We start from the raw sequence: 13,833 nt of genomic DNA, 5'->3' as shown, positions 1-13,833 counted from the left end.
AGAACACACAAAATGACCCAGGCTGAAAGGGAGCACTGGAGTCACCCTGTCCAACTGGGTGCTCACAGCAGAGCCCACTATGCAGTGGCATGAGGATGCTCAAGGTCCCCTTCAGCTAAATATTAAAAATCCCCAGCAATGGAAGCTCCCTAGTATCTATAGTGAATCTGTTCCAATGGCTGATGACCACTCTCGTTTTCAAAAAGTACTTACAATAAGTAATGAGAATTTTGTGTCCACTGTCTCTTACATTTTCTCTCTGCACCTCCACATAGTCCAATCCTGTTTTCTCTGTAAGCAGCCATCATGGAGTTTGAAGTGGAAGGGAGATCTCCCCTTGCTTTCCTCTGAGAAACTGAGTGCACTCAGCACTTCCCTGCATGCCATGAGCTCCAGCCCCCAACAATCTTGGTGAGCCTTCACTGACTGCACTGAGTTCAGATTGTAAAACTCTCTCCTTACCTAGGGAGCCCAGATTTGGAGGCAGGCCTCTAGATATGCCACACAAGTCCAAAAGCAGTAGGAAAACATGTTCCACCTGCTACCTGTCCTCTTGCTAAGCAGCCTGCTATGTCATTAATACTCATCACAGCAGTGGTACAATGATGAGCGATACCTCACTTGTCAAAACAATTCCTGTGTCATCACTTAAAATCATTAGGTGATAATATTTTTATTTTTTAAATAAAAAAAGAATAATATTCAAAACAGGCGAAAGACACAAAGGTTGGGGTTTTTTTTTTTTTTTTTTTTTGACTTCCATATGAATTCCCAGCTTATTATTTGCTTTCAATCATATGCAACTGTTTATGCAAGCTGTTTTTTTACACAGCTGATAAACCAGATCACTAGCCCTGCTAAGGACAGACCTCAGCTCCCTAGAGGAAATAACTCATGCTCTCTAAAGATCACCAATTGAAAGGTGAAGCACTGACCTATTCAACCTATCAGTCCCTCAGGCTATGAACGTGCTACACTGCAACTGCAGAGTCAGTAGAAAACCACCTTTTCTTTTCAGAAAGCATTTATTCAAAATCAAAATCAAGCCTGTTTGAGCTTTCTAGTAAACTGAAATTAAATTATTTGCTGTCTTTCTTAAAAATATCCGTGCATCTCCTCTGCTAAATTCCAATGGAATGTTTAACATTGAACCTAGTTATGCTTGAACACTGTTGTCAACACTAATCTGAAAAAAAAAAATCTCTGTTTAAAAATTTACTCTCCTTTACACAAACACATGCATTAAATTTTTTCCAAAATCTCATGAAAAATGTCATGACACAGCCATATCATTTTTACAGTCTGTTTCATTAAACACCAGTAAAACACAAAAACATCATCATGTAGCTTACAGTCCTCTAGCAGTAAGAGTAAAATAAAATCTTGACATAATTTCCAACGTAATCAGTAAATATAAAAGGACCTGCTATTAACGCCTAATCCAAGATCCACTGATGGAGCTCATGGGAGACTTTCCACTAAATTCCATATGTTTTGGGATGATGATTAACCAAGATAAATGTTAAACAGTGAAAGAAAGAGAAGTCAAAACTTACCCATGAATTCAATTCCTAAATGGTCTGCTGTACCCAAGAAAGCATGTAAAAGAAAATAAAAAAGAGAAGAAAGGGAAATGTTAGACTGAAAAGTAAATACCCTCTCTGTCACCATTTGTACCATTTGATATTTTTTGGCAGTGTTGCAGAACTCAGTATCAGTTCAGGGACCCAGTCTATGAGTATTAGTCAAAAAGGAGCAATCCTAAAACAGAACTCTAGTGTGTGGACCTGCTACATAAGGTAAATATGTCTGGGGAAGGATGCAAACTTTTACTCTCACTTTTACTGTACTTACTGAACTGTCTCAAATCAGCTAATTACAGAAATGCATTCTCTCTTGCTCTTGAAAATTCTCTCTTAATATCTGAGTAAAGATGGTAGCGTCAAGTTCTTGCTTTCAGTTTCTCATAAGAAGATCAAAAACTAAACAAAGAAATGAAAGGCTTTCACTAAGTTTTGCAGCTCTCATTACAGCACAGCGGCCACACTTTCATCCGATGTGATAGCACTGCTGCAACCTGTTGCATAACAGAGATCTGACTTTAGGAGGTAGCAGATATGTCACTTATTTGGCCATATGACTGGTACTCAGCAATAATTTCAAGAAACTAAAAACAAGCAAATCTTCAGTTTATTTTGGTCATGGACTGAATTTACCATATGGAGCTCAAAACACCTCAGGACCTCTTTTCAAGTGATTAATTACAGTATGATTCTGTTGCCTAAAAACATTACAGGGCAAAGTAGATTTAAATTTATTAAGGTGGTAGGGAGTGTGTTTAAATTGCTATTTGGTTAAAGAATAACACAAGTCATTTTGCAGGGACAGGGAAAAACTTAAAACCAGCTCTTCAGTGGATCCCAGTCCAAACTGGTACTGCAGAAAACCAGACACTCTGAAAGGGTGCTGAACACAATTCTATTCTGTGCTAAACTTGAAACATATTACTTTCCCAGGGGAGGTCATCATTTCGATTATAAAAAGCAAATAAGGCTTTCTTTTTCCTGAGGGAAATGTGATGTCTTCATTAATAATATATTAAAAGCAAAATTATTAATTATTTTTAGTCTTCCTTTCAATTTACAGTCACATTTTCTTAAGACAGAGAAGGTTAATATATTATTTTTCCTAGGCAAGGTGGAGCCAGGCTATAATCTCTTAGGAAGTGCAAAGAGCTGCACAAAACACTTCCACTTTAACCCATCCAACAGTTACTTTCAAAAAATCACTTAAGAACTATACAGTAAAGCCACAAGAAGATTCTCCAATGTAAACACAACAGTAAATCCAAACACTACAATTTGAGTTATCAGATTTGGCACCTAAGATGAGAATCTCAGATACTGCAGTTTCTTCTGAAAGCACTGGGAGTCATTTGCCTTTTGTAACCTCACAATCCTTCCAGGAAAAGGCACTGGACATTAGCTTGACTGATTCACTCGACATACAAATTTATAACACAATTCCTAAGCTATACATGTACCTACATGGAAAAAAACCCAAAATGCATCTCAAAAGAAAAGAATGTAAGGTAACGCTACCAGGTATCGACATCTTGCCGGCTTGGAGTCAGAACAGATGCCTTTCCCAAGTCTAGCAACACCCAAATGAGTCATCTTTTACTGGCATTGAAGACATGCAAATAGGTATTATGTAAAAATAATATTAACATAAAATTAAAGCCATACATATATGCATTGTGTGTAACTTTGTAAGTAAAGTTAAAACCATACATACATTCCACGTTACAGTGTTCTCATCCATATTCTTACATTCACATACTAACATCGCATACTAATATCCCTACTACAACTGATGCAGAAATGCAACTTCTTGAAGAACGTAACATCAGAAATAAGACAAGTGCATTCAAAGTGCTATAGCTGCAGAGATCTGTACCTTGTTTTTCTTCCTCTCATTTCCTCTACCTATAAAATCCACAAATATTATCTACCTACAAGAATTCACATTCTTGCATCTTTTGGTAAGATAACAGCTTACATTTAAAAAAGGATAATGGAGATCAAAACACCATAATCCAGTCTTCAGGAAGCTAAGTAATCTCAAAAAGTGTATATAAAATACACCTACCTTTTAAAAATTACAGGAAGGATTTTACTTTTGGAGTGGTTTATGTGTAGGGAGAAACAAGCCTAATCCATAGGCTTCTTTAAAGCAACGGGAGAGAGGGGGACATTTGTCAGGTTATTTATTTTAATTATCTCATTGCCTGGAAAGCAACTTGAACAACCAACGTAACATATATTGCAGATAAAGTTGATATACAGAGATGATGATGAAAGGATGTCTAATAGGATAAGTCCTAACAGCAAAATATCTAAGCTGTCCACTTAATAAGCACAGCTCTGCAAGTCCTGTAAGCAGAATCCTGGAAACAGAAAACAAATGACTAATTCCTGTACAATCAGTGCTCAGAGCTGTTGTGTGCTCGTGGTCACTTGCAAGTTCTGGGGAGAGCCTTGACACGCAGGGTGCCTCTGCACCCAAATCCATGATGAGAAGGTCACCCATGGTGTGCACTCGGGGCTGGTGCATGTCACACTGACTGCAAGTGTTCAAGCACCACTGGTAACAGTAGTGCCCCACATTTCCAACACAATACAAGCAGTACCCAAATGCATCTGTATACTTACACAGTTTTTGTTTTGGCTTGTTTGTTGTTTTCTTTTTCTCTTTCTTTTTTTTTTTTTTGTTAACAGTCTGTTGTTATTATGCTATAATTCAAGGGCCATTTTTGGAAACAGACTTCTCCCCTGCTGTTGGGGGTAAGACCCTCTCAGTAGACAGGTGTAAGAGATGGGCAGGGCCCACACAGCCAGGCACTGGGCGAAGAAAGCAGGCTGTAGTGTTGACCTAAGGCAAAGCCGAGCACCAAAATGCAGAATCCCACTCCGCCAACGGTGCACCATGGAGTAGAAGACTGCTGCACTCCTATCCAGCCACAACATACGTGTGATTAACTGCATCCAAACATTTCCTTAGAGTCAGAAATGAGAGTGTCAAGCCATTCACCATCAGGCGATGCAGTTTCTTCAAGGCCTCAGTACAACAAAAACGTGTATGACTGATATTAACGTATTAATGTACTGGAATGTGGGCTCTGCTCCCTAGATGGGTCCTAGATTTCTTTCCTTTCTTGTATTGTTATGCTCTGAGGAAGTAATAGACAGGAAGACTATTACCTTTTATACTTTTATACTTATGAATATATCTGAATTTGGTTGTTGATGTGGGAAAACTACTGAGCCTTACGTTCCTTGTACTTAGTGAATTTCTTGCTAATGCTAAAGCCATTCCAATTTATACTTTATGAATACATCTACACGTGGGAATCCTTGATAACAAGCACAGGGGAAGATAAACTTGTACCTGCTAACAGATCAATTTATTAAAGCTTCACATGTAATGTGCAGCTTTGGCTCTGGATTATGGTTAGTCGGGGCTTTTTTCTCAGCCATTTTAATGTGGAGCTATTTCTCCTGGTCCAAGAATGGTTTTACTATTTCATGTGCATTCTAACTTACATTATGAAAAGAAATATAAGCCCAAAACCTAGAAGTCTCTGATCTGTAGGAGAAAAATATTCAATATTAAAACATTCACTGTAGACTATTATAGACATTTAAATCTGCTCTAAAAATAGGCTGACTTCAATACGAATCAGTGTGAAGTACTTTCCCCTGCAAATGAAGTTTATTGTTTCCAATAAACTCATAAGGTTTGCCCAATTTTCCTTGGTAGTGTATTGTTTTGAACAAAAAATGCAACACAAGAATATGCTGCAAACTACGTTGGACTGCTCACATTTTTAATTCAGATTATTTGGTTATAGGGAAGAAGACAGAGTTGAAGATCAATCAAATTGTCTGAAGAGCAAATGCTAATTTCCCCAGCAATAGCTGGGCAGTTCACTACATGTTCACTGATTTAATAGTAAATTTACAGAATATATCAGCCAGTTGTTCCAACTACATCAAGACATAATAGTGAAAATTCCACATATACGCACCCCTTAAAAAAAAGTAAACAATTTATATAAAACTTCACAGACTGGTACGTTCTCAGTGTGAACAAGGATAAAATACGGATATTCTGAATTTGTACAGATAGGGTTAACTGTATTTTAAACCAAATTAAAATCCTCAGTCCACAAAACTGAACGCTGAAGACAGTTAATTGCTTTCTCTTCTTTTCTTTTTTTTTTTTTCCAAAGGAAAAAAGAGCAAGAAAGGAATAAAAAATCAATTTCTTTTGAATATCTGTACGACTCTGCAGAGGTTAGTGCAGCCTCCAGATAGAAACTCCCACCCACTATCAATTCCATAACAAGGGAGCATTTGAAAAACATCCAGCAAAACCTGTTCTTATGTAAATAATACACAGGGCTGAATAATTGAATAAACTATTGATTTACTCTCCCTGTGAATGACAGGCAAATGCTCCTGGCTGTTCTACATCATGAAGGTTAAAAGGCTTTTTCTGACTTCTGAAAAAAAATACCAGCAATGGTTCCACCTTCACAGGTTGAAGACAAATTAGAAGCTTGAACTGCTTACCTCACCTGCAGCATGCAGGCTCACAGAGGATTATACTACCTGTTCACTGTCATTTTAAAGACATCAAATTATCATCTTTACAGCTAACAGAAAAAGTTACTTCTCTTTAATGCACAACACTGGACTTTAAGGAACAAATTTAGTCTCATTGAATCATGTAGACAACTTGCACTGACATCTATGGTTTGTACATCAGTACAGCTTTTAATCTTAGAATTCTTTTCACTATAGCTACAAATGCACCAAATAAATACATCCTTATATTTATGAAATGAATCAACTTACAAAACGTCTGAAGCATGCAGGCCAAAACGTTTAGTGTTAGGTATTCGTTAAATACAGCAATCCTTCATTTGCCTCTCAATAAGCCATTACATTCACCAATGAAAAGACAGTGAGTAAATGTTAAATACTGCTACTCTGTACATACTGTATTGACTGGTTTACTTAACACTCAACACATATAAGAACTTAAACAATTCAGACAGTACTCCCACATATGACTTTTTCTCTAGTCCACCAACTCAAAGATGTTTTCAAATTTCATTTGCAAAAAATCTAATGCTATTTCAGTTGAAATTAGTAAATACATCAAATGGAAATGAAGCTGCCTGTATAGTGACTCACGTTGACAAAGTTATTTTTTAAGCTTTCTCTAAAGATGAAAATTGTAAGCAAATATGACAAACCTGTAATCAAGTCTTCTCACCCAATCTAGTGCAAATGTAGTAAACACTGAACAACACCATGTGACTTGTTGACCATGAGTAACCGATATAACCAATGACTCTACTTAATACTCCTAGAAAAAAAGTAAATCAATATTTCACTGATATCCTTCAGTTTTGGTAGATCAGAAAAAAAGCCTGTACTAGTACTAGAACTGAAAAAAAAAAAAAAGAACAGAACTACACAAAGACAAAACACTGAAGTAGCTATCTGACCTACTTCTACAATTCTGAAATACTGTCTTGGGCTTCTAAAGCATCTTGCTCCCTTTCTCCAATAGTAACAGCACTCACCCTGCAGTCACAATCACCTCACAGGTAGTTACTGAGGAACCATCAAGAAAATGATGATAGGAGAACAATTTGCTCTTCTACCCTTTCCTATTCATTAACCCATTGGTTCCCACAGAATCAAAATCTGCTCTTCCTGCAGTCCTTGTCCACCTCTCACACCTCTGCTCAATACTTCCACAGGTGGGCTTGCCTTCATATTCAGGTATGCTGGTGAAAGGATTTGATCGTATTGATCTCCATTGAGCATCTGTAAAATGCTCTAAGTAATTAGGCACTCCTGCTGCATTTCAGTAGCCACTGGCATTACAGTCACTCCTTTCAAAATGACAGTGCTCACACTGTAGAAGCTGGTCCTTCCCAATCACATCATGAAAAGCCCACATCAAGCTACTAACAAGACGGGAATCATATTTTTGTCAAAACAAACAGAAACAGTAGTACTTCCAGCACATATGGTCTACAAAGCATTTTGGAATTGTGTTAGAACTAGATTACTTATCTTGTCACAAGCTTAAAAGATTTCATTTGACTGCAGTGCTCTTTGGGAAAAAAAAAATCCTCTTCTGGTTCAATAAATGACATAAAATGTCTTTTAAGGTGGAATAAGTCTACAAGTTTCCTAGAAATGACTACCGGGATTTCTCCCCTATTATTTCCAAATGGATATTTGAGAATATAGGCCTCACAGAATCATTAGAGGAATTACTAATAGCTCCCTCATCTTATGAACATATGACATTTAATAAACATTTCTCATGCTAAATGTAACTTTATTCCTTCTACAGATCATTAAGCTGTCCTTCACTTCACTACTACAAGAAAATGTTCAGACGCAATGGTGTTTACTGCTCTCCAAAGGCACAGCAAATTTTGTAAGTTTTTGTCAATTTCTTAAAACCTAATTACTTTCTTCAACTTCAGGACAAGGAACGTACATCAATCTGTGGAAAATATAGCCTTATTCCCTAATACACCAAGTAATTTGGTTCTACTGCAGTAAAAAAAAAAAAACAAACCACCAAACACCTCAAACCTGAACAACCAGCAGCTTCAGAATACAGCTATTCACATCAAGACTTTTAAAATATTGACTGAATTTAATGACTGAAATATACATTGCTGTTCTGATGACAGTAAAATTTCCATTTTTATTTATATTCATAGTTATTTACATATGCCTAGACAATTGCTCTCATTTCTGCGTAGCACGATTCAGGTGGCTCAATTAAATACGAGGGATACTTAGACCTTTTAGAAAGATGCTGGTTTTTATCTACTCTAATTTGGGAAGATGCATATCTTCAGACATTCAATGTAACCATACTTGCAAAAAAGACACTCATATTAGTTTAAGTAATTCAGAATGGACCACAAGAATTATTTAAATTCACTCTGATTACTATGTGCACTTACTGTGTGAGACTCGCACTTTATGGAAGAGGCTTCTTCATACAGCAGCATTACTAAGCCTAATTTCCAGCAGTTCTTCGTTTCATGCTTGGATGATGATAAAAACACAGAGGTTTTAATCAAAATTTTAACAAGTGTTTCTGGCTTTTGCTGCCTACTGGGCTTTTTTTTTGGTCTCCTGTGTCTCAGGAGTCTCCCAAGTCATCTTTCTGAAACATAAACTTATCAACACCAAGAACTCCCATGTTCTTCTAAATGTCACTGTGAGTCCTATCCTCTAAGGAACCAGGAATGGAAATCCCCTCACACCATGGATCCAGCTGCAAGGGAACAATCCATGTACATGACAGGGTTGCTCAGTATTCACCTCTGTACTTCCCCCTATTTAGTACAGAAAAAAACAAGCATTCTTCATTTTTTAATCAAATTTTACAGGACTGTAAACCTGAAAGCTTTGAAGACCTTACTGCATTGAACTTTATCATAGAACACAGTATTTGTCCAACACCTTTTTGATTCAATGGAGGAAATAGCAAATGGCAGTTGACAAAAATGCTGCCATTACTGCACCTCTCTCCCATGCCTGCACAAAAGATGCGCAGCAAGGGAACAATGCCAAATCTGGGCACATCTTTCCTTTTCTAGTATTAACCCCCCCTCTATTTGTTTTACAGTTCAACTAATAGCTTCTCAAAAAACAAACCCACAACTGCTGCGTGGTCAGCCAGTGGGCATGCTGCTTTTACTACATTTACTTCTTTTTTTGGTATTAACCATTAGAAGGATAACAATCCAGAGAAAACTAAGTGGCTTCATAGATAGATGTCAGGGTTTGTCATATTATCTGAAAATTGATATATAAAAAGATTTCTGCAGCTTCCTTTTATTTAAAGCTGGTGAGAACTCACACAGACACTTCAAGTCATTATTGTTAATTGTATGATCCTGCTGCTTTCAGATGGAGGGAAGGCTCCCTGAAGGACAGGCACATTTCAGCATTATCCTCCAAGCACTCTCTGAAATCCCCCCAGTGGAACCTTCCCTGCACCCCATCCTCTGAGGCTGATGCCCCGTTCCAATAAGCCTTTGTTGGCATCTGTAAATAATTTTCTGAGGTAATCAATACTAAGGCAGGCAGCTGGAAGAGCACACTAATTTGGACAACAGCTCTGCAGTAAGCAGAGCCCTATTCCTGAATCTCAGGTTTTGAAGTGAGATGAGTTGTTTGTAGTTTTGAGTAGTTTTGAGACATATTACTAAAACACCAAGGAAATACGTTTTACCTGGAGCTCTAACTGTCCTAATTGTGCCACATTACTTTGTGGATGTCAGCTCAAGCACCCTCCCAACATCCTCATAACATGTGCTTATGAATCCATCTTTACTAACAAATAGTAAAATAATGATCAATATTATATCCACTTTTCCTGCTGGCCAAAGTATTACATGCACATAGAACCAAGGCTTCTTTCTGTGCCTAAGCTACCTTGTTTATGTAAATTTTATGGAAACATATTCTGCTTGGATGTGATTAATTAATAATGAAAGCAAACATATAGCAGCAAAATGAATAGCAAACAATGACCACCAGATCTCCCTCAGACCGAGTCATCTTGTGAAATTCAGTTTAATTAAAAGATGAAAGATTAATTTTGGATATGTGACACGAATTTATGGCATCTGATATGTAGGTAGCAATCTGGAAAACATTTTAATTGCTCCTGTGATTAAATACCACAGGTCTTGAAATTCTTTACTAACATAAATTTCATGCTACTAAGTGATAAAGGAGTCTACCAAATGGAGTACAAAGGCTGATTCAAGTGGTATTTCAGAGTTTTCTATTTTGTTTCACTGTCACTTCACAGAGCAACTGAATATTTTAAAAATACTGAAAACTGAGTGACTCAGCATCTTTTTGACTTTTTTTTTTTTTTAAACACATAGCCAAAGCTGGCTGAAAAATGTTAATGCTGGGAGTGAATAACACAGGAGATTTGAAGGAGCCCAGGGGAAGTAATGAAAAAAGTTGTTAGATGGTCTCAATAGCAATAAAGCAAAACAAAAGGCAACAGTACTTTGGAAAAGAACCACGTGATGTTCTCAGAACCTGAAGTTACTTACAATGAGAGATAAAAAACTAAAGCTGCTCTCACCTAAGCAGTGACCCACTGCAATTGTTAAGAATGCTATGTGAGATTAGTGCCAAAGGGCCCCCCACACCAAAATATTTTAACTAACGGAATGTAATAACTCTTTCAGAGCCATTCAAAGGGATGAATTGGTTATGCACAGACTAGACACGAGCAGAAGCTGGCAAGAAATGCCCCAGTGTTTTAATGTGGGTGGCTTCCATCTCGTCTTTTCTTGTTCTTACTGCAGCATGCCATGTGGAGCAGCGCATCAGAAAGACAGAGGAAGGAAGAGAATTTGTTTTGTGACCTTCATGTATGTGACTTGAAAGCTATGTAAACAATGTGGTGCCCATTTTTAAAGAGACTTGAAATAAGAAGGCAGCAGAAAGTCATCAAGAAAGATTGGAAAAGCCACTATACCCTGCCCTTGGCGAGTTACCTCATCAACATCACAGATGATCAGAAGCACACCAGTTTTCTTTTTATCTTGTTTCTTTTCCATAATACAAACATTCAGAGGGCTCAAAGAATCTAGCAGCTCCCAGCACACCTCACAGAACATTCCCTCATCACAAGTCTTTTGAATTACCGTTTCCTGAAAGAATTAAAATACTTGCACATTCAGTTAGATGTGAACAGTACCAAATAATTCAGTGTTTCCATTGCAAGTCCATTAGGCTTCATTAGGGCATAAATCACCTTGACAAATTCTTTTCCAGTTCAAACTGGGAACATAAGTAAATGAGTTATGTAGGACAGTCCAGAAAATCAAAAGAAAATAAAGTTAAAAATTAAAATTATTTTTTTGTCTGCTTAGTTTTGTTACGTCAAACTGTTCAAATCAGTAGGACTTTGCTCAGAGTAAAACTGTGAGATCACATTGAAACTTTCTACTTCTCTGTGGGCTATTCAACTTTCACGATCCATCAACTGAGAAAGGCATGTTATCCTTCCTAAGCTCCTCTTCATCTCCCCTATCATACTGCAAAACACAGCAGCTCTAGCAGTGCTGCTCAGGCAGCTGGGAGCACGACATCCATGGCTCTGCACATACCAGCCCCTCGCAACCAGAATTCAGGTGGGAGTTTACTATGCCAACAATTACACAGAGTAAATAAATATCTGGGCAGGATTAAGTGGGTTGGCTGTTCACATACTCTTCAAAGCATTCATATCTCTAAGTATTTCCTTATGTTTGCACATTAAATCAACTTGAGGAATACCTGCACGAAGTTACTGCAGTTATAAGAACGCAAGAATGAATATCAAGATGTAAGAAAATCTTGTGGTATTGCAGCTGATTCTGCTGTTGCATTTCTATCATTGCACGTGCTGGATCAGGATGGCTTGCAGACACTTAGGTTTGCTATGAGACATCCACTTTGCTGAGATGACTGCCTCTGCTTTTGTCAATTAGTTGTATAAAAAGAAACCCAGCAAGACATGAAGAGCTTCAGTCTAGATCCTCATATTTGAACACTGATCCGCAGGAAAAAGGCAGCGACTCTGACTCATGACAAGATGCAGTTTGTTTTTTAACTATATATCTTAATACCATTATGCTGACCAGCTGAGATCTTCAATGTTTCTCAAGTTCCAAGACACATAGAGTCTAACATTTCTAACATGTACAAATTTTCTATTTTCAGTCTAAATGTATTCTGCACCAGTTTATACTCATTCATTCTCGTGTCAATACGTCTTTCAGTTTCAACTGTTCTTATCTTTTGCTTTTATTTTACTACTTAAGTGTTTACAGACCCAACAACTTCACTGACATATTTCCCACACCATCATTCTGAACAGCTCTAATTTCCAGACAGATACTTGAACATCAATGAATGATCAGTATCAGTGTTACATTCATTCAAACGTGTTTCAAATATTTCTTAAAAAAATGAACCATCACTGCTATTGCCATCACTTCGTACATAGAAACCTCACACTCCTACAAAGCACAGCCATGTGAAAAGAACAGAAAACATGCTGTGTACCTAATGGTGTTGCTAGAATTTCCAGAAATAAAGCATATCCGCACAGAAAGATAATAGAGGTAAAAAGCTCTGACCATTGCCTTTGAGTCAGACTCTGCCAGAGAGAGGAGATCTGACTCAGAATTACTAACTTTATCCCAACACACGAGTTAAGGACTGAGCAGGCTGGAATTTTGCTGACTCCACAACTGGTCCAGATTTAAGAGAAGTCCCATCATGAGTCTGAAGATTTTCCTTAAATCCCAACTGCCGAGGAAGGAGATTACTGTCCCACTAGGAGGATTTTATCTAGAATTGTTAAATGGAAATAATAACATTTTTACTAGAGGAAATGCATTCCTATCATATTTGTGTGAGGATTTGCAATTTCAGCAGTGGCAAAAGGTCGCCTCTGCAGGTGCAAATTTTTACAAGCAGAGCACACAAACCCTTCTTCACTGCAGGCAAAAATGCTTAGCTAATGGTGATGGCTATGTTGAAAAATAATTTTTTGTAGTGAGAATTTGTTCTATCAACTAGCATTATTCTATTCTCTGTATCTGCTGTAGTTTCCACGGAAATAAATAGGAGGTATTACTTTCCGAGTGATCTATATAATAAATGAAGTCATATGTGATGCTTTCCTCTAACATTTGTGTAGGTTCCACATACTGCTGCACAAGACCATCATAATACAGTTACAGTTTATTTCACTTATTTATCATTGATGTTAATGCTGTTTACAATGTTTGAACAACATGCAATACTAATTTTGGCATCTCACTGACTTCTGTTCCACTTTAGCATCTCATTTAACTAAGCTTAAATGCACACAGAACAATTAAATATAAAGCATTAAATGCTTGCCTATGATTTGCTGTAGTGCATGAAGAAGACATGAGCACAAGTTGATGTCTGCAACATCAACCTTAGTTTTGGAAAGCATTTTCAATATGGTTGAGTTACACATTAAGTATTAACATAAGAGTCTGGAGACAGACATTACAAATACCATTAAAAAATGCACACAGCTCTAATCTGCCTGGGTGGATTGAAGTCACTGTCACTGTGATGGAAGCTCATTAGTTGCTCTACAATTGCATGTTTCCATTTTCTTACAGTTCATTAGGCTGACTTCAACAAAATTAAACACTCT

The 13,833-nt window shown here is 37.3% G+C and overlaps 1 protein-coding gene across 1 annotated transcript in view; it reads right to left on the bottom strand.

The window, feature by feature from the left end:
- NRG3 (neuregulin 3) overlaps window positions 1-13,833 on the bottom strand; it is a 424,154-nt gene that overhangs the window by 60,839 nt on the left and 349,482 nt on the right. Inside the window, exon 4 of the mRNA XM_042863123.1 lies at window positions 1,557-1,583. Within this exon, the coding sequence (XP_042719057.1) occupies window positions 1,557-1,583 (27 nt within the window). The remainder of the gene's footprint in view (window positions 1-1,556; window positions 1,584-13,833) is intronic.

This window comes from Lagopus leucura, unplaced genomic scaffold, assembly GCF_019238085.1.
Source record: "Lagopus leucura isolate 7727_CA_CO unplaced genomic scaffold, USGS_WTPT01 Super-Scaffold_739, whole genome shotgun sequence".
Classification (NCBI taxonomy): domain Eukaryota; kingdom Metazoa; phylum Chordata; class Aves; order Galliformes; family Phasianidae; genus Lagopus; species Lagopus leucura.
This window is presented reverse-complemented; position numbering and strand designations above follow the sequence as displayed.